The sequence below is a fragment of the Typopeltis vanoorti genome, chromosome 8 (assembly GCF_054136105.1).
Source record: "Typopeltis vanoorti isolate ZY-2024b chromosome 8, IOZ_Tvanoo_1.0, whole genome shotgun sequence".
In the NCBI taxonomy this organism is placed as follows: Eukaryota; Metazoa; Arthropoda; class Arachnida; order Uropygi; family Thelyphonidae; genus Typopeltis; species Typopeltis vanoorti.
This window is the reverse complement of record NC_143556.1, coordinates 129,727,656-129,751,379: the sequence shown is the minus strand read 5'-3', so window position 1 is coordinate 129,751,379 and position 23,724 is coordinate 129,727,656. Positions and strand designations below refer to the sequence as shown.

Below are 23,724 nucleotides of genomic sequence, written 5' to 3'. Positions count from 1 at the left end.
TTGTTAAGAGGGGGCACTTCTAAGCAAGTAGTTCTTATCGCAGTTCTTGTTTATAGAGTTTAAGTCGTTTTATTCTCGCTGTCTAATCTAAAAGCGATATAAAACAGTTCCACGCAACAAGACGAGACTTTGACCTATAACGTATCGAAATCCGAGAGCACTTCGTAAGCAACTGAAGTACGGTTGTTCTTACCACAGTTCTTGTTAATAGAGTTCAAGTTCACAGTTTAATCTGAAAGTGATATAAAATAGTTTTACTCAAAAAGCAGAAGACTTTGACCTATAACTTATCGAAATCCTACAAGTAGTTTTACATCCAAATTTCAAATTTCAGGTAAGTGCACTCGTGTTATATTAATACTTCAAGACAGAAAAATAAAGATATTGTCATCGTTTATAGTCAGCAGCTGAGGAAAGTATGTAAGTCATGAAGGATTCTTTTGTATAGCACATGCTTTGCGCACTAAATTTCCATATATTGCATATATAATAACCATAAAAATAAAAATAAAAAATGCGCTAATGCCTTTTATTCCCCAAAGAAGTAGGAGAAGCCATTTATACTTAACTTTCGGAAGACTAATGGGAGCTATACCCTCTCACAATCGTGGAGTAGCATGTCCAAGACTATTATTAGTGATGTTAACTGGCATGCAGGGAGGACAGTACTGCAGACAACTGCCTCCATCTCGTGTTCCGTAACCGTAACATAGTGTGAAATTTAATGAAATTTAATAATAATAATAATTTAATGTGTGTGTGTGTGTGAGAGAGAGAGAGAGAGAGAGAGAGAGAGAGAGAGAGAGAGAGAGATTTTGTTGCCCGTGCCGGAAATTTACTCTCAAGAACGGTCGGAGAAAGGCTTAGGAAAAGTCCTCTACTGAGTGAAAAGAATCGAAATTAGAACTGTTTCCAATTTGGGTGGCTTAGCGCAATAAATGCAAACGCTATTTCCGCAGTTAATTACTGGCTTTGAATTCTTTAAATATATCACTCATGAAAGACTAGAGTTTAAAGAGATGCTCAATTAATCATATGCAAGAACTTTTCACCAAGGAAAATATCATCACGCCCGCTCACACACATACACACCCACCCACACACACACAGTGATAATGAACCAACAAAATCCACATTCTACTATATACTGCATACAATGCATTTGTGTTACAAATTACAAATTTGAGCTTGGCTTTTGCAGAAGCCAATCTCAAATGCCGATCTCATATGGAGGAAGCAGGGTTTTTTGCTGGAAACTCGGGTTTTTCATCCCGCGTGCAGACAAATTGGCCTTCAGAACACACGCAATTTACAGACAAAAATACATAAATACAAATTTGCAATTTGTATTTGTATTTGTACAATGAATTTTATTTTCCAATAGACACAACTAGACACAGCTCTTTTAGCACTAAATGTTTGTAGAGAGTATTACTTTCGATTGGTTACAAAGTAAGATCAACTGTAGAACCCACACTATTTCAGACATTCAAAATATTGTGTTAGGGATCACGAGATGGCTGCACGTTAGCCGTCTCTTTACTGGATGTTGCTTAAAATTAGTGGTAGTTCAGTCTCCAAAAGTTATATAGGGCTAAAACAGCCTTCCTTACTTCCTATAAGGAATAAAAGACATTAACTGATTTTTTTTTTCAATAGAAAATTATTATATTCTACTTTTAATATAATGGCTATTGGCTTTACATCTACCTTGGTATATCATATTGCAAATCCCACTTCCTAGGGAATATGTATATTGCTAAGCATTATAGGAATAGCCACTACCCACACCAACATTTTGACCTTTATTGAGATCTCATCAGTACGTGCTAGATCCAGGAAGTACAAAGGCTAAATCAGTGTACATGTCTGTTTTTCATATATAGTGTGCATGTCTGAAAGGAAGCGTACTTTGCATAATAACTAGGCAGTTGATGTAAAGTCACAGCCTCTATATACAAGAAGACCAGTCTTGAATATACTTCACACACAAACTTTGTTTGCTTGTGGTTGGATTAAGAATTAAAACAACAATATAATTTCGTGTCTAGTATAGTAAGGCAACTGCAATAAAACTTGAACATGTCCATTTTATTTGCTTTGCTATTAACTTCATTTACGTCTCCATTTCGTTGTCTTAAGCTGAATAAAGTACATTTTATTAATGGACTCTTGATTCAGTTCATCTGTTTAACATATTTGCATTTCGGGTTGTGTTTCGTGTTTCACTGCCCCTAGTGAACGTGGTAATATAATTTCTAGTTAAAATAATTTATAATATAAAAGACAAGTGGAAGCTTCAGAAATGAATTCCTTAAGACCTCTCGCAGGATATAAAAGAATAGAGAAGATAAGAAATGAAGAAATAAGAAAATAATTATCCATAACAGAAGACATCACAAACTATAGAAAGAACTGGAAAAATCACCTAGAAAGAATGAATGAGGATACATGGCCAAATATTGTCTGGAAATATAAACCAAAGGGACACCGATCAAGAGGAAGACTCAGGAGGAGATGGGTGGAAGATTTTTTAAACCCTTGAAAACGTTACAGACAAGCAATTGCCTAATACGGGAAGCCAAAAAGAAGATAATTCATAATAAGTATATTCGGGTTAATAATAAACTTATAGATGTGCTGAATCGATCCACTGGATGGAGAAACCTAATAATTCATATCGTTATAATGATTTCTAAAATGCTCCTCTTTCAGAAGACTAGCATAGATGATTTGCAAGGAATTGCCTCTGCTGGTACTATAATGATTAATTTCGCTGTTCTTACATTATGATAATTTTATAGCACTGCCTCTCATACCTACCAACACATTGTGTTTGAAGGTATGCTTCATGTGACAAAGCAGTGATCAAAACTTGCTTTAAAGAAAGTGACATTCTCTTTAGACTATAAGCAAGGTTACTGCTCAAAATTGCAGTGGACTCTTTTAAGGTCTGAAGAAAATAGGCAGAGAACATGCCAGTTACCAGCACAGAAACCCTATCTGAATAGCATACACTATCTATAGGGTAATTTGGAACACAGAATTACGGCATAGCCTTCCTCATTCGTGGAACTTATTAATGATAATTTCGATGCACCATAGAGAAGTTTCTAGTAATTTCTATTATAAAATTGCAGAATTCCGCAACACTTCTAACCGGTGATTATCCCCCAAAGAGACCATTTCGCTTCTGATAGCCCTCCCCAACACCATCATTGATCCAAAGACATCCAGGAAGGAGAGTACACTAGACATCAGCTGCCATTTCGTGCTGCCAAACCCTAATAATACATATTATTATCTGAAATAGCGTATTATACGGTCGAATTTCTTGGAATGAATTGAATTAGTGTAATTGTCCTCATAATATCCATTATGTCACTCCTGCAAATTTCTTCATGTTGTCCAGAAGATGGAAATTCAGATAATTGATGACACCTATCTCAAGAGCAGTCTGTTTCGTTCTAATGTCTTTTCTACAGATACACTGTTTCTCTACAGTGTTTCTGAATGTCATCCTCATCTCTCTATCCAACTAGGTTTGTAATAACTGGAGTGGTAAATACTCAAATATCCATTCACAGCCAAACTGCTAACCAACCTCACCTGATTTTCATTCCTTCTATTTCTATTTTCTAAAGCACTGTATATCGTTGTTTATTAGGGAAAAAAAAAAGAAAATAAAAATCTTGTATTTTTTATACACATTCTTTTCCTTCAGTAATACGTTTCTTCGTGATGTCTTAGCTATATTTCTTTTCTTTCTTTTTTTTCTCTCCTTCTCTTGTTAGAAACAGGGTATAAACTTGATTTATATCCTGTTGTTGCGAGACCTTGGTGACGTCGGTCCATATATAGCGGCTCAATGGACTGACGTCATTAAGGTCTCCAAACACCTTTAAGCTATTACATGAAATCATGTTAGGCAATAATAACGCTAAATCTTTAGATTTTGGAGCTAGCATTATTATTATTATTATATTTTTCACAGCTTCTTGTTAATGCAGTAGTGGATGTGGCTGTATGTCGCCAGTGCTACATGATATACGACTCTTGCATTCTTTATAATTAGCATTTGCGTTTTCCTGTTATTTATTATAACTGAATTGTGGAAGGTAGTTATTTCGTTGTATTTCTTTTAAGTTCGAGCGTGAATTTATGTGGCCAATTGTTAATATAATTTATATAAATGTTGAATATGGCGAGGGAAAACATTATTGTTATTATTAGCCCCATTGGAAAAATATATAATTTTTCCATGTTATTTCGATGGAAAAATATCTTTTTCCAATGGGGCTAATAATAACAATAATGTTTTCCCTCGCCATATTCAACATTTATATAAATTATATTAACAATTGGCCACATAAATTCACGCTCGAAATTAAAAGAAATACAACGAAATAACTACCTTCCACAATTCAGTTATAATAAATAACAGGAAAACGCAAATGCTAATTATAAAGAATGCAAGAGTCGTATATCATGTAGCAATGGTGACATACAGCCACATCCACTACTGCATTAACAAGAAGCTGTGAAAAATATAATAATAATAATAATGCTAGCTCCAAAATCTAAAGTCAGTGAAATTACACTGCTTCATTGCTTATAAATACTAATATGATAGCCATCCCATTAAGACGTTCACCAAAAACAATTTCACTCTTGCAACAATCCACGTACCAGGGTCTTATTGTTACCTTCAAGACATTCAGTGAAGAAATTATTTTGCTTAGCAGCAATATGCTGCTGCTGCTGAGGTGACGGCAAAGTGTATGAATGGTGTTTGGAAGAAGCTTAATATATGTTCATACATTCACAGGATTCGACAAAGACAAGCCTTAGAAGAGATAGGTGAAGAAAATAGTTCTGTATAAAGAGTTGGAGACCAACAATGAAGAAGTAAAACAGTAAATGGAATTTGTGGAAGAAGAGCTCTCAGATGAAGACCGTATAGAGCTAGAAAGAAGAGAAAGATAAAAGAAGAAGAAGAAGGAGAAAAAAAAGCAGAAGAGAAAGAAGAAGAAAATTTCAAGCCCCCCCCCCCCCAAAAAAAAAAAAATTTAAGTGTACAGTGAAAATAATAGTAGAAGTACCCTGGGTAATAAGGCAGTTCAGGTGTTTGAATAATGGACACCAGGGCAAGTACTTCTACTATTATTTTCACTGTACACTTAATTTTGGGGGGGAGTGATGAGAAATTCAATTGCTTGCGACAGTGAAATTTATGCAGTAAAGAAAAGCCAACTGTCACTTTACCCCCCTCCCAAAGATGAGTCTAAATCGTCCACAAACTATGCATATGACGAACCATCCTCAAAACGCTTTATTGCAGTTCCTGAATTTGAAGAATTCACTGTTGATGACAGCCTCTCCTGCCTAATCGTCTCCAATTCATAAAGCACCAGCTTTGAAGAATTGCACTTGCTCCATGTGTTTTCCAGCTGATTATTTTACTGTTCTGTTAAGTGCACGAAGCACTATACAATCGTTTCATTATTTATTATAGTAATTGGTTATACTTTGTAAATTGTATTATTTCACTATAAACAAAGAGTAAAATTAGTTAAAAATCACCCATCCTGAACAAAGGACTAAATTTTGGCGTATCCCCAAAATACATACAAAACAGAGACATCATTACCGAAATCCAAGCGAAATTAGAGTATGACCCTAACAAAGAAACATTATTCCACAAAATTAACAACATCATAAACAGTAAAATAATAATAAAACCAAATCGCCCCCCAACTTACAAAAAGCCATTTTATCCCTAAAAAGGAACCCGAACATTATTATCAATAAAGCTGACAAATGGGATACAGTAGTCATCACAAACCTAACCGATTACCACAACAAAATAACAGCTATCTTAACCGACCAACACACCTACCAAAAAATCCAAATTGACCCCACTCCCGACCTCATTAAACAAATCAACAGTACCCTACACACCCTAGGAAATGAAGACAAAATAGACAAAACCACAATGAAAAACACAACCACACGCACCCCTCGTATGTTCGGACAAATAAAAACCCACAAAGACGGGTACCCGATGAGGCCAATAGTCTCCTACAAAAACACTACCACAGCTGCTTTATCAAAATTCGTAGCGAAACCTCTCAAACCATTAATTACAGCATCTAACTTAATGATAAAAAACTCGGACGACCTTTTCAAAAAAATAAAAAACCTAACCCTACACCAAGAAGACCCTCACTTCATTGGATGCAGCCTCTTTATACACCAACGTGGATGTCCCCAGAACTTTAGACATCGTACACACACTACTCACAGAAGACCACACCCTACACTCTCGTACTAAACTAACGCCCAATGACATTATTAACCTAATAAAACTAATAATCTCGGCAAACTTCTTCAAGTCCAACAACAACATGTACATTCAAATCTTCGGACTTCCCATGGGCCAAAACATCAGCGGACAACTAGCGGAATTATTCCTAGCACACATAGAATCACTCCTACTCCACCCTTCCCCCCCCCCCGGCATCACATTTTATGGCAGATACGTGGACGATATTCTGTGCATTGGAAATCCTACACACATCACCACCTTAAAAGCGTCCCTAAACAGTTACAGTAACAGACTAAAATTCACCATAGAAACCGAACAGAACAAATCCATCAATTTCTTAAACTTGACACTAACCAGAACACACAATAAAATAGCCACGAAAGTATACCACAAACCCTCACATATCGGAAACTACCTCCATTTCCACTCATACCATCCATATTCCGTTAAAAAATCGGTCATCTTATCACAATTCATAAATGCGTACAAATTTTCAACCAATCAGAGTAATCTAAACGCAGAAATAAAAAAACTAACACAGATCTTCGAAAATTGCAACTATCCTACACAACTAATAAATTACGCAAACAAGACTGCCAAAAACCGCCAAAACAACACAAGTACCAAAATAAACTTCCCTACACAAAAAAATGATCAACCTACCATATACCCAAAACACATACAAAGCCTACAAATACATCTTCAAACATACTGACTACAAACTGGTATTCACCACAAACCAAAAATTGGCAAATCTCCTAAAACCCACTAAATCTCAGACACAAAAAGAAATATATGAACACCACAACGTAGTCTATAAATTTCCCTGCCAAAAAGACTGTGATATCACCTACACAGGTTCCACCATCAGGTCTTTATGGACAAGACTACAAGAACACTTTCGCGATTGTAACATCCCTATTCCGGAACATTTAAATACTAAAAAACGCAACATCAAAAAGAAAAATCAAATACAAAGCACAGGAAAAACGGAAATAGCTGTCCACGCCCTTGAACAAAAACATACCCCGCAGATCGACAAGGCCATCATAGTAGACAGACAAGACAATGAAACAATAGTCATTAAAGTGTGACGCGAACCTATCAACGTACACAGGCCCTACATAATCTCCGAGGTTTGGAAGCTTCGCAACATAAAATTGAGGTCACAACCCCGACCAATAGGCGATAACACAAACACTTCAAAAGCAGAAGCACCTACCCGACCTGACATAGCATCCACTTCCTTCATGTGTTCAGACGACGACCAAGAATAGTCGAAACGGACCGTACCCCGTCAACCCCTCCCCCCCCTCTAAAAATCAGTTGCCGTTTTCAACCCCTTTCACCTTTTCCCACCTCGTATAAATATAAAAAACGCTTCGCCCATCCCTTATAATATATATGTATATATATGTTATTAAAAAAAAACGGGTTTTTTCCATTTGTATTCCAATTCTCCCACTTGCCAAAATCCCCCCCCCCCACATACACACAGTAGTTTGGACAACGCGAAAGAAGAAGAGCCGCAACACTCAGAAAAAGGTATGTGCAAATTTCTTGTCCTCAATGCAACATATATTTATTTATAAATATACATCTACAATGCCCTAAGAATCCGTGAGAAAAGAGCCGATGGAATTTAAACTTGGGCACTCCTAAACAGATGCAGGCAAATAGCCGTAAATATAATAATTAGTTAAAAATATAACAAAAATAGACCTACCCATTATTCAGACTTGTTCATTGTTAACATATCCTTAGAGTTCATATAGTGAATTCCGACTTAACAACCTTTTCTATATGCGACAGATCGTCGAAAGGAATTCCGTCATAAATCGAGGACTGACTGTATTTCAAGTATTAGTAATACGTTACCTTAAAAAAAAAAAAAAAAAAAAGCATTTTGGCTACGGTATAAACGTGTTTTAATGCATACATTTTAACCACCTTACCGACCGACTGCAATTTTTAAACTTTACAATTAAATGCCCTGTGAAATAATATAACAAATAGTCATTGTTATATAATATAATATAATATAATATATAGTCATTGTAAACAATATTAGTTTATTGTTAATAATATATGGTACTTTTTATGGTACAATAATCATGGAAGGTTAGCCAGCATTTTTACTATAAAAATATGCTCTATAATTTTCAATGTCTATTGATTTGCAATGCAAATATTAAATCTGCATATGTCCTAATGCTATCCTGAAATTCCTCCCGCTATTACTAATGTATATTCTCAATATATATGTGTAAATACTTATAGTACATTCGTCGCGTGAGCGGACTAAGAGGATTAGATAATCTCGAACTGTAATCTAGAGTTCAAACGTGGTACTTTTTCAACACTTCAGACCCTAATAAACAGAAGTGATCTCACACCAAGCGACATAAATCATTTGTTGTCTAAAGGCTTACAGAAACAGAGGCTCTGCACAGCTCAAGAATTTTTAGTAAAGTTTTAGGTGCATCACCACCACCTCAAACATGCAAGCAGTATTCTACGGATCGTCTGATTTGGGACTTTTATAAAGTTAAAAGTTGGTTGGGTGTAAAATAACATATTGAACGAAAGAGGATGTCTTGTGTTTTTAGGATGATGAGGAAGACCTTGATGCGATGTTTTTTTTTTTTTTTTTTATATAAATCAAGTGGATATTAAATCCAGCATTATTTCAAACCCGAATGTAGAAACTATGAAAGTTTCGTAAAATAAAAATAAAAAAAAATGACCAGATAGCTTAAGGGAATAAGCTTGCCGGCATTCACGAGTTGCCCTAGCGCGGACCACTTAGGACATAAGCGCTAGCCCAAGTGTCCACATGTTCGCCTTCTATTGGTCCATTTTGATAAGGTTTCACTGACCTGACAACTGTTTCGAACGGGCTGGTTCTCCTCAGAGACCAGACAGAAACCTTAAGAGAACAAAAACTGTCATTCAGTACTCGTGAATGCCGGCGAGTGTATTCCCGTAAACTATCGTTCAATTATTTTTATGAAAACAAATTGACCAAAGAGCTGGATTTAACATCTGCTTGATTTATATAAATTTGCAATGCCGAACAAGCCCTTTGGATCTTTGTTTTAGTAAATACTTTACGCACCGACCGAGACTTTGCTTACGAAAAATACACCTACCCGACAGTTCAAGTTCCTTAACACTGAATGAGAGTTTTTGCTCTCTTAGGTTTCTTCTGGAATTTTGCTCCCGGTGAGGGGAGTGTTGGATTTTGGGGGGTTTGCCTGAGAGAGCATTTTGAGTCTCTGGGAAGGATGTTTTCCGGCGTGGTCCATGTCAGTGGATGCTTTTCCCTGGAATATGAGCGGTACTGCTCAGTGGTGGGGGTAGTCTGTCACCGAGTGGAACCAATGTTGTTGTACAATCTTTCGGTCACTCGTTTTGAGTGGTCTGGGGAAGGCCTAATTTTTAGAGAGGCCTTTACTTATACAGTGTCTAGTTCCCAGTGAGGGGAAGTAGATTTCGGGAGATTGCCTTGAGAGGGAATTTTGATTCTCCAGAGAGAGTGTTTTCTGGCGTGGCACATGAGGGGCTTTGTCGGTTGATGCTTTTTCCTGGAATATGAGCTGTTCTACTCAGTGGTAGGGTGAGCCTGTTACTGAGGTGGAATCAACGCCGAGTTGGACGATCTTTCGGTCACTTGTAGGAAGTAGTCCAGGGGACCCCTAATTTTTAGAGAGCCCCTTTACTTAAAAATTTCGCTCCCAGTGAGGGGGAGCTTAGATTTCTGGGGGTTTGCCTTGAGAGAGCATTTTGAGTCTCCAGAGAAAGTGCTGTGAGGAGGCCATTTTGGTGAGTGCATTTCCCTGGAATATCAGCGGTTTCTGCTGAGTGGTGGGGGTGAGCCTGTCACTGGGTGGAACCAATGCTGAGTTGGACGATCTTTTGGTCACTCGTGTGGAGTGTTACGGACATTGCCTAATTTTTAGAGAGGCCCTTTACTTAAACACCGGTCTGGCTTAAGATATGGTTGCAGGTGGTTTTGCCTTGAGAGAGCAATTTGAGTCTTCGGGGAAGGTATTTTCCATAGCCTCTATGGGCCCGTGTCGGTGAATGCTTTCCCCCAGGAAATGAGCAGTTCTGCTAAGTGGTAGGGTGAGTGTGTCACTCAGTGGAACCACCGCTGAGTTGGATGATCCTTCGGTCACTCGTTGGTCGTCTGAGGATCGCCTAATTTTTAGAGAGGCTCTTTACTTATACAGTGCCTGCAGTGGTGTAGCTAGAACTTTTGTCATCCGGGGTGGTCTCTGACTTTGCCGCTCCTCTCAATACACACCAAAAATACTACAAAAAAGTCAAAACGACATATAGGGAAATAAATTAAACACTATGTTTATTTTTGAAGTATAACTTTAATTTCAACATTCTAAAATGTTATTTTTCCTGCTTTTCTGTTAACATGTCAATGGCATTGTCAAAGTCTATTTCATAGTAATGTAGGTAATTCTTAATCAATTTTATTTAGAAAAACTCCTCTCACAACCAGCAACACTTACAGCCAGGGCCGCATTTACCATTAGGCGCATGAGGTGCAAGATGGGAGGCCTCACTCTCTAGGGGGGACCTCATTTTAAAACCTTACTCCTCACAAAGAACAATAAAAAACAGCATAGTTATAGTTGCAGAATAAAATACTTATTTTTAAATATTAAATTCATAATATAATAACTAGAGGCTGCTGAAAAATTTGTGAGGCTTCCCGCTTCCATTTGAAATACATTGTTCTTTCCTTAGAATATAAAGCTAACAGGAACTCTGTATTCCATAAAATTCATGGATGTAAGCGTACCATTTCTTTGCTGGACGTATATACACGTCTAGCAAACCTGGATAATATTCTGTCCACCTACTGAAAGAACATGGATAAGAAGTGTAGTTTGATTGTCATGTCCATTAGAAGGTGCGATAATCCTTCACGCTGAAAAGAACACTTAACTACATTACCTGGCGTAAGTAGTAGTTACGTTCTGTGGCCTACAGCAAGAAACGCAGTTGCTTGCCGTTTGCTTGGTAACCAGAATCTAAGTTATATCAGACTAAATACCTATGAGTTTTATTCATTTTGCTGCTTGTTTTTATCATATAATTATAGTTTTAATGCCAGCGTAAAATAAGAAATCATTTCATACTTTCTTCACTTCATATTGTATCACTTTGGAAGATTAATGTCATTATCATTTTTTTGCTAATTATTTTAATCGCCAATACATTTTAAAATTCTCCAAGAACTCGATTGAAGATAATTATTTTTGTCAAACAATTATTTTATATATTCATGAAAATCCGAATCTAAAAACGAATACAGCCTCCATCTGTTCCAAATTATGTTTCCTATTTTATTCATAATCTTAGTTCGAAGATTAGTTATCATACGTAAATCTTGAATCATATCATGTAATGTATAATTTTTATAACGTAATCTGTAGGTTTTTGCATTTTAACCTTCTTGGCTTCCTCCCTAATCACTCACTACAAATCAAAATAAACGGCAGTTATGAAGTCAGCTGTTATGTACATATTTTCGGCTAATTTCGATATTATGCGGCAGTTTTGAAGTAGCGATATTTTCCCTACAATTTATCTTTTGAAAAGTGTAGGTGCATGTGTCAAAATGAAATTTTATTTCCAAAATTTTCATAACAGAATTAATTCCCTTTAATGGCTAACTTCCCCCTCCCAAAATTATCACCACACACACACACACACACACACAAATACTGCTAGTAACATGTGCGCACTTTCTTTTTGTTTGAATTCGTTATTGTTGCAAAGTAATTGTACTGTTGCAGTTTTAAGCAAAAGACAAAGGCATAGAATCTCTGATAGAATACCATTGGATATAAATTAAATAGACACAATTGGAAACCCCAACTAATGCAGTTTAACACCATTTGTTGTTCATAAAAAAATAAAATAAAAAAATAAAAAAATCGTTCCTAAAATTGAAATATGCGACCCATATAATCTTATTTTGCAAGGAAAGGAAGCAACTTGTATATTTATTTCAATGAATGTTATTTAAAAAATATAAATATTTGACATAATATTTCCAATGCAAACAAACATTTTGATTATTTATTTTCGCACATGTGAAATTCGTTTTTATTTGGGCAGAGACATAAGAAGTAAATTGTGCAGCAAAACAGGATCAATCCAAGAAATACAGTGCACATAACTACAATAATCCGTTAACGGCGGGGGGGGGGGTAATTACATTTTAACAGATAGAATGCTGATGAAGTTTCATTAGCATTCTGCCTTTTTATTAGGTCAAAGGGATTTTGAGTATATTTGCGAACAGATATATTCAACATAACTTAGCCAGTTTTGTTGTACAAAGTTTTGCATTTTAAGAAATATTAGCGGCATAATAATAAAATAGCAAAATTCATAATACTTCAGAATAACTTGATAATACCAAAACAAGATGAGACACATCTGTAGAAATCTATTATTATTAGAGTCCTTTTAATTATGAACTCTATAAAGATATAAAGATATACTTAACAAATTTGTATTTTTATGTTTTTAAATAAATAAACTAGTTTCATTTTGTCACAGATAGTTTTTGCTGGACTACCTGGACTTTTAGACTATTGTTCTTATCAATATTGTAAAAACACGATTGTAGCTTAAATATTCCAAAGCACGTTACATCGATTTTTTACTTAGGTCAAGTCCCATAAAAATGTTGTAAAAAATAACCTTGTTTGTCTCTGTATATTTTGTATTAGATGTTTTTGTAAATAGCCCTTTGGAAATTAACTGTATATACTTCTTTAATAAGAATATGTTAGAGGGTTAAAAACAAAGGCAATATTGTTTCCCGGAGCTGTATGTAATAGATCTACATGGCAACATTAGAAAGGTTGTTTATTAAATTTTGTGTGTATGAGAAAGGCTTACAAGCTCTGCACATAAACACCTCCGAAGTCAGTCAGAAAGGTTCAAACAACTTTCCGATGGTCGGCAACTTACAATCAAAAAAAGGCACAGAAGAGAACAAACAGTGGGCCAAATTTGAAACTTAAGATGAAAGAATCATGCCTAATTCTTCGGGGATTACAAGCTTCATGCGAGGTCTCAGAGAAGGCATAATAAAATGGGACAGAGACAAGCATATAGGCTTTCCGTTTCCAGACGTTGCCAGAGAGGAGCTTCCCAGTTCCAGTCTTAAGAGAAAGCCTCGAGTTGCCAAAAGGAAATGTTCCATTCGCCGGAGAAAAGCTTCCAGGCCAGAGAGGAATCCCAGTTGACAGTTTGCGGCAATTCGAGTTAGTGAAGGCGGCAGAAAAGGAGGCAGTCGTCCAGGCATTTTTGGCGAGCCCAAGCAGAGGAGAAAAGGCGAGACAAATTACCCAAAGGCACCTTCACTCGGAAGTTTTTCTTTTCACTGCGGGAGAATAACTTTTTTCCGGAGCTGTATATGAGTACCGCAGGGTGCAGTTCACAGTCTGCTATTTTCCCGATGAGATATTTCTGAAGCCAGATTTCCTGAAGGAAGCTCAAGATCTGAGATGAGAGAATTACCTTAGAACTTTTTTGTGCAAGACCTTTGACTGAATGTGCGATGCTGAGTTTTTGTAAGTTATATACCTTTGTACAATTCCTCTTATGTGTTTTAGTTGGACAATTAAGATTTAGATTAACAGTAACAAGAGTCATTAAGAGAATCTATTGGCATATTTGAAGTTGATATACAGTTTGCAAAAGTAACTTAATAGAGAGTTAGCTAACCCCTTTTCAAGTATACTAGAAGTTTAATAAGTGGAAATTGTAAACAGAGTAAATAAGTTTTTGAGTTAAAGAAAGTTTTTTTCGATCATTTTCAAACACGTTCCAGAGACAACAGGGTTTTTTTTGTGTGCTGCTGCTATTTGTATTAATTAGTTGGGTAAGAGCAGTTTCTATATCACATAAATAGAGCATTTGAATTTCAAGTTTATTATTATTTATAAATTAAATTGATTTTTCAGTTTATTTTTTTGTGCATCAAGATTCTAGTCATTTTAGGGTAAAATGTCGAGTAAAAATGTGGATGCTAGCGAGCATAGCAAGTTATCGTTACTATTTATTGCCTCTACGTTTTTACTAAAGCTGGAATTATTATGCTTATTACTGCAACTTAAAAAAAAATCAAATATAGAGTTGAATAAATCTTGTAATAAATAAATGTTGGAATTCCATAAATATGATGATTTTTGCTATAATGTCTATTACCGGAAATTCAAAATTTTTATTTTTAGTGAGCATATCTAAACTTTACAATTCATGAAGTTCCAATTTTTACCTTGATTAGCAAGCTTAATTTGATTGCATTTATAATCTTTTTTTTTTTTAAAAAAAAAACTTTTATCCTTATACTAAATTATTACCATGCCTTTTAATATTTTTTCCGTATTCAGAATTTTTGTAGCAACTATGATGCTTGTCAATGAAGCTTGTCAAACAAAATCAACGTTCTCAAAATCAGTAATCAACACTGCAGTTGAAATCTTTCACAGAAAGATTATAATTACATCTTTCTTTAAATTAATTATGATTCAATTACATGGAATATTTAAAAGTGTAAATAATATATATATTTAGAATTACATTCAAAGATTTTAAACTATTTAGAAAATTTAATATTAAATATAAAGTATCGTAGAAGTTGCATAATTATTTATAATCCATCGATATAAGTTAGTCATTTATTTATATAAAATTACTTACTAGGTTGCTAGTTTAATATTACCAAGATTTTTTTATGTGAAATTCGTTTATATTTTTGGGAAGAGACACAATAAATAAATTGTGCACCAAAAAGGGTCAAATATCGTAGAACAGTAAAGGAAATTCCAAAAAAACGGTAATTAAACTGATAGTTTAGTTACAGTTATTTGGCTGGTACTTGTAAAGCAGTATACTGTATACAAGTAGTTGGCGCAGTCGGTAAGAATATATTATTCAATTAATTATTATTCTTATTTTACTGTTGCCCGTTTATTTTAACAAAACTAAGATACTACTGTTTCTATTTTTGTATTTTTTAAGCTTTTAATGTAATTATTTTATTTATATGTTTATTTTGGATTTGCTAAATATTTATTTCGCTTTTGATAGATTAATACACATAATGATGCCAAGAAAATTTGAATCCGGAGCTAAAAGTAAAAGAAAACTACTTAGAGAAAATGAAAAACAGCTAAATAGTCAAAAGAGGGCAATTTTGTCTTTCTTGCGTTCTGAAAATGAAGAATTTCGTAGAACTGAAGTTGTACTTCACAGTTCTCGGAATGAAAACGAAACATTGGTATTATTATCAGGAGGAGATGAAAGTGAAAATGAAGAACATCAAAATGATGTGGAAAACATAGAAGGAGAGAAAGAAGTAAATGAAACAAATCAAGAGGATTCTGAAGAAAATTTTCAATCGGAGTCTGTACTTACCAGCAAGCATGCTATCTCTTATCCTACCGGTATAGCAGTGTGACCACTTACTATTAATGAACAGTTTATCGATCATATTTTAATAAATATGCCCCAGAATGTCGGTAAAATTGAAAATTAAAAAAAAAAGAATACACAGAACGCAATAGAATATATGTCAGAAATGTAAATATATCACATTTTTACTGTAAAAAGGCGAATGGAACAAAGGAGAAACGAGAGCGGCTAATTTTTTCAGAAACCAGCAAAGCAATTTACTGCTTTGTTTGTAAATTGTTTTCTAAGTCAAATAATAGCTTAATGAAAGGTTTTAATGACTGGGGAAATATAACACGAACCTTATGTGATCACGAGCATTCTACTGAGCCAATACGAGCGATGTGCACATATCGCAAAAGAAAATCAAGTTCTGTAAATAATCGAATTGATTCTGAATTGATCAAACAAATACAATCTGAAGAAAATTATTGGAGAGAGGTTTTAAAAATAATAATAGCTACCATTAAGTTACTGTGTAAACTAGGGCTAGCATTTAGAGGAAATAAAAATGATATTTTTTCTGATTCTTGCGGAAATTATTTATCGTGTTTAAATTATTTAAGTGAATTTGATGATTTTTTAAAACATCATATGAAAATGTACGCCAACTGTGGTTCTGGCAGATCAAATCTTTCTTACCATACTTGTGATGAATTCATAGCGTTAATAGCTAAAAAAACAAGAGAAATGTTAATATTAAAAATTAAAGGAAGCTGCTTATTTTGCAATAATACTCGATTCAACCAGACATTGCCCATAATGACCAACTAGCTACGATATTTAGGTATGTTGCCGCAAATTCTGACATTAGAGAAACATTTTTCTGGTTCATCAGAATTACACAACATAATTCCTTATATTTAGAAGAGGTAGTATTTAAAAAATTAGAAGAATTATCTTTGGATATAAAAATGTGCAGAGGGCAAAGCTATGATAACGCTGCCAATATGAAAGATATATATACAGGTTTATAAATATATAAATATAAATATATAAATAAAGATATATATACAAGCTAGGCTGAAAAAACATATTCCCTCTGCACATTATACACCGTGCTCTAGTCATTCCTTAAATATAATTGGCAACTATGCGCGGAATCTTGTCCGGAAGCAGTGCAATATTTTTGTTTTATTCAAAATATATATAATTACTTTTCATCTTCAACAAGAAGATGGGGTATACTCCTTAAACATTTAGAAAAAAAAAAATCTTTAACAGTTAAAAGACTAAGTGAAACGAGGTGGTCCGCAAGAGCTGACGCTATATCGGCTTTGAAACGTGGATATAAACAAATTAAAGACGCATTACTTGAACTATCCATTTCTCCTCATGAAAAACCTATTTCTAAATTAGAGAGCTCATCATTGGCAGAACATTTTGACAAACCAAAAACGGCAATTTTAAAGTTATGTGGGACAAATTTTACGACGAATAAATACTACTAGTAAATCTCTACAAGATACCGATATGGATTTGTTTTTAGCTAATGATTTGTTACTCTTTAGTTGATTTTATTTTAGATATAAGAAATAGTTTTGCTGCTGTAAATGAAGAAGCGAATTTATTAACAGATGAGACAAAATTTAAAGATGAAAAAGGAAAGAGTTAAAAAACGAAAAAAAATTGAGTGACGAAGTTATTTTACAATCTAACAACGAGATTATATTATATGGGAAAGAAAATTTCGCTGTGAACGCTTTTAATGTCATTTGCGATAAGCTAATTTTGGAAATTGATGAAAGAACAAAAAGCTATTTCGACATATTAGATATGTTTGACATTTTTTTGAAGGAAGATATAGTCAAGACAAGTATTGATAAAATTTTACAAACTTATGAGACTTATATTGATCCAGAAAAATTTACTCATGAAGTTAAGCAATTTTTAATAATGATAAGGAAGAAAATTCTTCAATTAAAATATGTACAAATTTATAAACGATGGGTTAAGGTCTACTTTTCCAAACGTAGAAACTATTTTAAAAATATTTTTGACGATGCCTATTTCAAATGCAAGTGCTGAACGCTCGTTTTCAGTGTTAAAACGAATAAAAAATTATTTAAGAAGCAACTTGCATCAAAATAAAACAAGTGACCTGTCGTTATTATGCATTGAATCAGATGTAATGGACTCGATCGATTATGATGACATTATAGATATATTTGCTAAAACCAAAGCCAGAAAAAAAAACTTTGTTATTAATTTTTTTTTTATTTCAATTTGAACTGATTTATTTTTATACTTTTTTAAAATGCAAATACATGTATACCAATGTTGTATTGTGTTATTAAAATGAGTTATTATGGAAATGTTGACTTTTATTTTCAGTAAACTAAAAAACATGCTTATTTTTGAGGGCGTCATAATGATGTTGCGCCTCGGGTCTCCAAAAGTATAAATGCGGCCCTGCTTGCAGCAATTGTGAGGAAAATTCGCTGTAGTATTATAATAGTTGGAACTGAGTTCTCGAGACTGTATTTTAGAATTAACTGCAAAAGTTCAAAAATATTCAAAGTGCCTCCCGGGGAGGACCATGCCTCTGAGCGCCCTGGTTTCTGAGGAGAACCAATCAGTTCGAAACAGGTGTCAGGCCAGTGAAACCTTTTCAAAATGAACCAATAGAATGCGAATATATGAACGCTTGGGCAAGCGCTCATGTCTTTTAAGTGGTCCGCGCTAGGGCAACTCGTGAATGCTGGCGAGAGTATTCCCGTAAGCTCTCTGGTCATTTTTTTACGAAACCTTCATAGTTTCTACATTCAGCTTTGAAATAATGCTGGCTTTAATATCCACTTGATTTATATAAATTTGTATCACAGAATTTAGACGTTTTGTCTCTTTATTTTAGTTGATGCGATGTGTTTATGCTAGCATAAACTGAAGTGAATGTAAGTCCAAGCACACACAGAGAGAAATGATCTTGTCTGATGAGTTTTGTTTTTACTGGGGGGGGGGGGGAAGGTAAGGGTAGGTGAGCTGATTTCTCTTGCGAGATGATAAAAAAAAATATGCAAGACTGCTTTCGTTTTGGTGGCATTGAAGACAACTAGACTGGCCTTTTATTGTTCAGCATCATTTAAATTGTTTCCCACCACACACACACTTTTTTTTATAGACATTTGTGATCTAAACATGAGATTCTGTAGTTTTGTTTAGTCTATACATACTCTAAAAATGCCATGTGATGAAAATAATTATACAAAATGTAATGCATAAAATTAAACTCATCGAATGAAACTTATATAGAAAATATTATTTATAAAACTTAATAATGGTTCTGAATTTTATTAATCCTCTCTGCTCAAGTGAAATCATCTGCAGGACAAGACTGTCTGTCTGCTGGACACGAATTTCTCAACTTAATGCTCGCTGCCGGCTTTTTTTTTTTTTTTTTTTTCTATAACCATCTTAAACAGACTCGTGTGCTGTGTTAAGCCCTATAAGGATGCACAGGTGTTAGGTCTTAGTGCCCAACACATCAAAAGAATTTCCCTTTGTGCCCTTCAAAGAACATAGGTGGCACCAGCGAATGACGAACAAGATACCCAGAGAAGGGGGATGGTTAAGCTTCTAGATTTGCATCAGTGGTATGTGTGTGCGTGTGTGTGTGTGTGTGTGTGTGTGTGCGCGCGCGCTAGTTATTGTTCTAGCTTTAGGGTACTGTAACGCGACGAATTAAAAATAAAACTAAAAATGAAAATTGACTGCACACTGCGACTGATACAAGTTTCCAAGTAGCTACGCATTCATTACAAATGGAGCCAAATATAACTTAGTTCCATTTAGCATTACAAGGAAATATTTTACTCACATGTTATACAAGGTCGACCACTAATATGCTACACTAGGTTACGACAGAAGCATAAATTAAATTACTTTCCACGAGGTAGCTATTTATTCTACGTCACAAAAATTACTGAATATATTGACTGTACTTATTTCATCCTGCTTCAAATGAATGCATAGAATTCAACTGCCCATCCTGTAAGTATACCGACTTTTATGACGAAACTTCCGTAAGTAATACTTTAATGTTTAATGTAAGTTTTTAATAATACCTTATTCTATTTCACATTAAATGATATGAATAAGCATTATTATTATTATTATTAAATGATGGGATGTTGCTACAGACCTGGAAGTTCAGTTGCTGGGGAGAAAGAAACACACACTGCCAAATTGCACGAATGAGTACCAAACTGGTGATTATTATGGGTGACTTAAACTATCCGAATATTGATTGGATAGTAGACAAAACTCATAAGAACGAATAAAAATTTATTGAGTTTTTGCATGGCAACTTTCTCAAGTGGCATGTGGAAAACGCAACACGAGGACAAAGAGTGTTAGATTTAATCATAACTCGGAAAGTGCCTCAGTTAAGGATATAAATGATATTACAAGGAGTCATGTCTGAGCCATTTGTTTATATTTTATAATAATGTTACGGCTGAGTGTACAATAAAGGGAAAGGGAATAAAATTGGATAAAGGGAATGGGTACTGTTCGACTATGTTAAAGCATTGACAGGATACTATATTAAATGCTATCGCATAAAATACAGAAAATTGGGATTGGAATATAAACTGGCTTGGATAAGTGGGTAACTGAAGGACAGGTATCAGAAAGTGGTATATGGAGAGAGGTGTGAATCTGCCTGATTTACAGTGGCCAGTGGCGTTCCCCATGGACTAGTCCTTGGACCAGTACCGTTGACAGGGTGTATCATAGAGGCAGCCTGCCTCACGGCGCAGCTTAATAAGGGCGCTCTTTCAGCCATATTGCGGTAGGCGCCGTAGCAAGTGCGGAAAGAAGCTTTTTCCAAGCTTAAACTGATTAAAAATTATTTGCGAACAGCAGTGACCCAAGAAAGATTGGCTGGTCTAGCAACTATATCGATAGAGGCAGACATAGCTTATAATTTAAATTTAGAAGAGCTTATAAACTGTTTTATTGTGCGATATCCCAGTAGAGCAAACATGTAATTAATATTATTATATAATCGTTTAGCATTAATATTTCTCTTGTAATAAAACAAAATAGCAATTGGAGATTTTCTTATATTTTGCTTTTATAATCTATCAGGGGCGATATTTGTTTGCCTCAGGGCGAGATCTAATCTGGCGACGGCCCTGTCTTGGACCATTGTTGTTTAATCTATACATTAATGAGATTGCAAAGAGGCTGACAGAAAATCTTCAGTTGTTTGCTGATAATGCAAAGTTTGGCAGGACAATCAGAGATGCTACTGATAACAGTATTCACAGAGTGATTTGAATAGGCTCGAAGTGTGAGCAAACGTTAATGGCTTTTAGTTGCATGTTAGGAAGAGTATATAGTTACACATTTTGGCGTGATGCATTTTTCAACAGCATATTATATTGGTGGGATTTGGTTTGGGGTAACTGACGAGGCTAGATATCCTGCAGTTATGGTGGAAAAGAAAGTCTAGAATCAAAAGTAACATAACAAAAATTGCAAATGCAGAGGATAATTGCGATATTAACACGAACATTAACATGTAAGGATATGGAAGTCGTCTTTCCTCTTTACGAAGCCCTGATAAGACCGCACCTGCACTACTGTGCACAGTTTGGTTTCCAAGGGATTAAGAAGCTGTGGAAAGGCTTCAAAGAAGAGTAACAAAGATGATATCTGGATTGTGGAATGTAGATTACGAGAAAAGAGTGAAAGAAAGTCTACTACAGACACTGGTAGAGAAAAGAAAGAGGGGTGTAATGATACAGATCTGGGGTGGGCAAACTGCGGCTCGCGAACCGCATGCGGCTCCCGAAACAATATTGGTTTTTATTGCCATTTTTTCTAAACTTTTATATTAATAATCTATAGTAGTATAGTGTGTATCAATATTAGAATATTTTATTTCGTAATTGCTTTAAAGATAAGTAAAAACATATATTTTGAAACTTTATATATTTAGCTTTTAAATGGTACTGGTCAAAAGGGTTGTTAACGTGGTTTTTATTATCGTATTTGGTTGGTAAAAAATGTTTCGACATTTTATGGCCTGTGTCGCTCCCGCCAAAATTAGATCCAAAAGTGACTACTATGATCGCTGCATTACTGCCTCCATTGCCTGGACTCTGCATCATCACTCTTCATGCAGTACACACAAATTACGCGCTTGTGGTGGTAGCGGAACATAACTAGTGAATTTTAGTGTAGATAAGTACTTTTCTGATTAATAAATAAATCAGATTGATTTAATGAAACCCTTGTTAAAATGACTGAGCAACAGAAGAGTATAAAACGGAAATACAGACATGAAATCAACACAGGAAGATTTCTTGATGCGGCCTCACACTACTACCCTTCGCAAAAAATAAGTCTAATAAAAACCCTGAGCGACAGAGCTTATAATATTTCCAGCACAGAAAAACAGGGAAATGAAGGATTGGAATTTTTAAAACAGATCCTGAAAAAAAAAAAAAAAAAAGTTATGAACCCAAGACTTTCAAAAAAAAAATCCTCCACACAACTCCAACAAGAGTAGTAGTAGGGGTGTCGGTTTGAACAAGATCAAGATCAAGATAAGATAAGGAATCGTGAAGTGATTGGTTGATGACGTCATTGTGTGCATGGCTTCATGGGTGTGGAATGTTTGGAATTTCCCTGTGGGCAACTGTGTCACTGGCTTCAGTTGTTGTGTTTTGGTTCGCGTATGGGATTATGGGTGATGGTAGAGATAAGGATTCGTGTTGTGATTGGTGGTGCAATTCTGACAAGATGAAGATCAAGATAAGATAAGGAATGGTGAGGTGGGTGTGTGTTGTTTTCAGATGTAGTTAAGTGACGTCATTTGTTATTTGTAAATAAATGTCGTCATTTGTTATTTGTAAATAAGTGACGTTGTTGTTTTGAATGGAAAGGATGATATTAGTGGATAAGAAATCGTGTCGTGATTGGTGCTCACTTCTGACAAGATCAAGATCAAGATAAGATAAGGAATCGTGTCGTGGGTGTGTGTTGTTTTCAGATGTAGATAAGTGATGTCATTTGTTAGTTGTAAATAAGTGACGTTATTGTTTTGAATGGGAAGGATGATTTTAGTGGTTAAGTAATCGTCTCGTGATTGGTGGGACACTTTTAACCAGATCAAGATCAAGATAAGATAAGAATCGTGACGTGAATGTTTGTTGTTATTGAGTTTGGAATGATAATTTAATTTAACTATATTCTATGTCACACAAACATACAGTTTTTTTTTCTTCTCTAGATGGTTGTACTAATTTTCCAATACATTTTGGGTATTTCTTTCCTGTTAAAGTGTGGGAATTCTTAGAGAAAGTCGTGATGGCTCTCGTGTTTCGATCTTTTCTGAATAATTAATTATATTCTTAAAGTACCTGTCCTTAAACACACACACACACACACGCACACACACACACACACACACACACACACATACACATTAGACATAAAAAATCGCTAATGTGTCCATGTTGATACTCTAATATATAACCTATGATTATTCTTATGGGAAAAAAAAAAAACTATTCAGTATTAGAATTACGCTTATGAAACAACACGCGATCAGTTATGTTTAAGTTAAAAAAGTACTTACAGCTTTCCAGATGACTCTTCGAAATTCGATTATTCCAAAATAGTTCAATTTTATATCCACAACACAACACAAACACAAAAACCACAAAGAATGAAATTTCTGTAAATACTGTTTTTTTTTTTCTTCTCTAGATGGTTGTACTAATTTTCCATTACATTTTGGGTATTTCTTTCCTGTTAAAGTGTGGGAATTCTTAGAGAAAGTCGTGATGGCTCTCGTGTTTCGATCTTTTCTGAATAATTAATTATATTCTTAAAGTACCTGTCCTTAAACACACACACATACACATTAGACATAAAAAATC

General features: G+C 34.8%; 2 protein-coding genes across 3 annotated transcripts in view; both read left to right on the top strand.

Moving 5' to 3' along the window:
- Positions 1–246: 246 nt before the first annotated feature.
- Positions 247–23,724, top strand: part of LOC150104349 (acetyl-CoA acetyltransferase, mitochondrial-like) — a 504,637-nt gene continuing 481,159 nt past the window's right edge. Inside the window, exon 1 of one of the 2 annotated variants that reach the window (XM_090396309.1) lies at positions 247–334. The gene's annotated coding sequence lies outside the window, so the exon portion shown is untranslated. The remainder of the gene's footprint in view (positions 335–23,724) is intronic. The other variant, XM_090396310.1, reaches the window with a different exon arrangement.
- On the top strand, positions 408–18,018 carry LOC150104350 (uncharacterized). The gene is made up of 2 exons (XM_090396314.1): positions 408–420; positions 15,467–18,018. Exon 2 carries the CDS (start codon positions 15,480–15,482, stop codon positions 15,834–15,836), a length of 357 nt encoding a protein of 118 aa, XP_090252440.1. The 5' UTR covers positions 408–420; positions 15,467–15,479; the 3' UTR covers positions 15,837–18,018.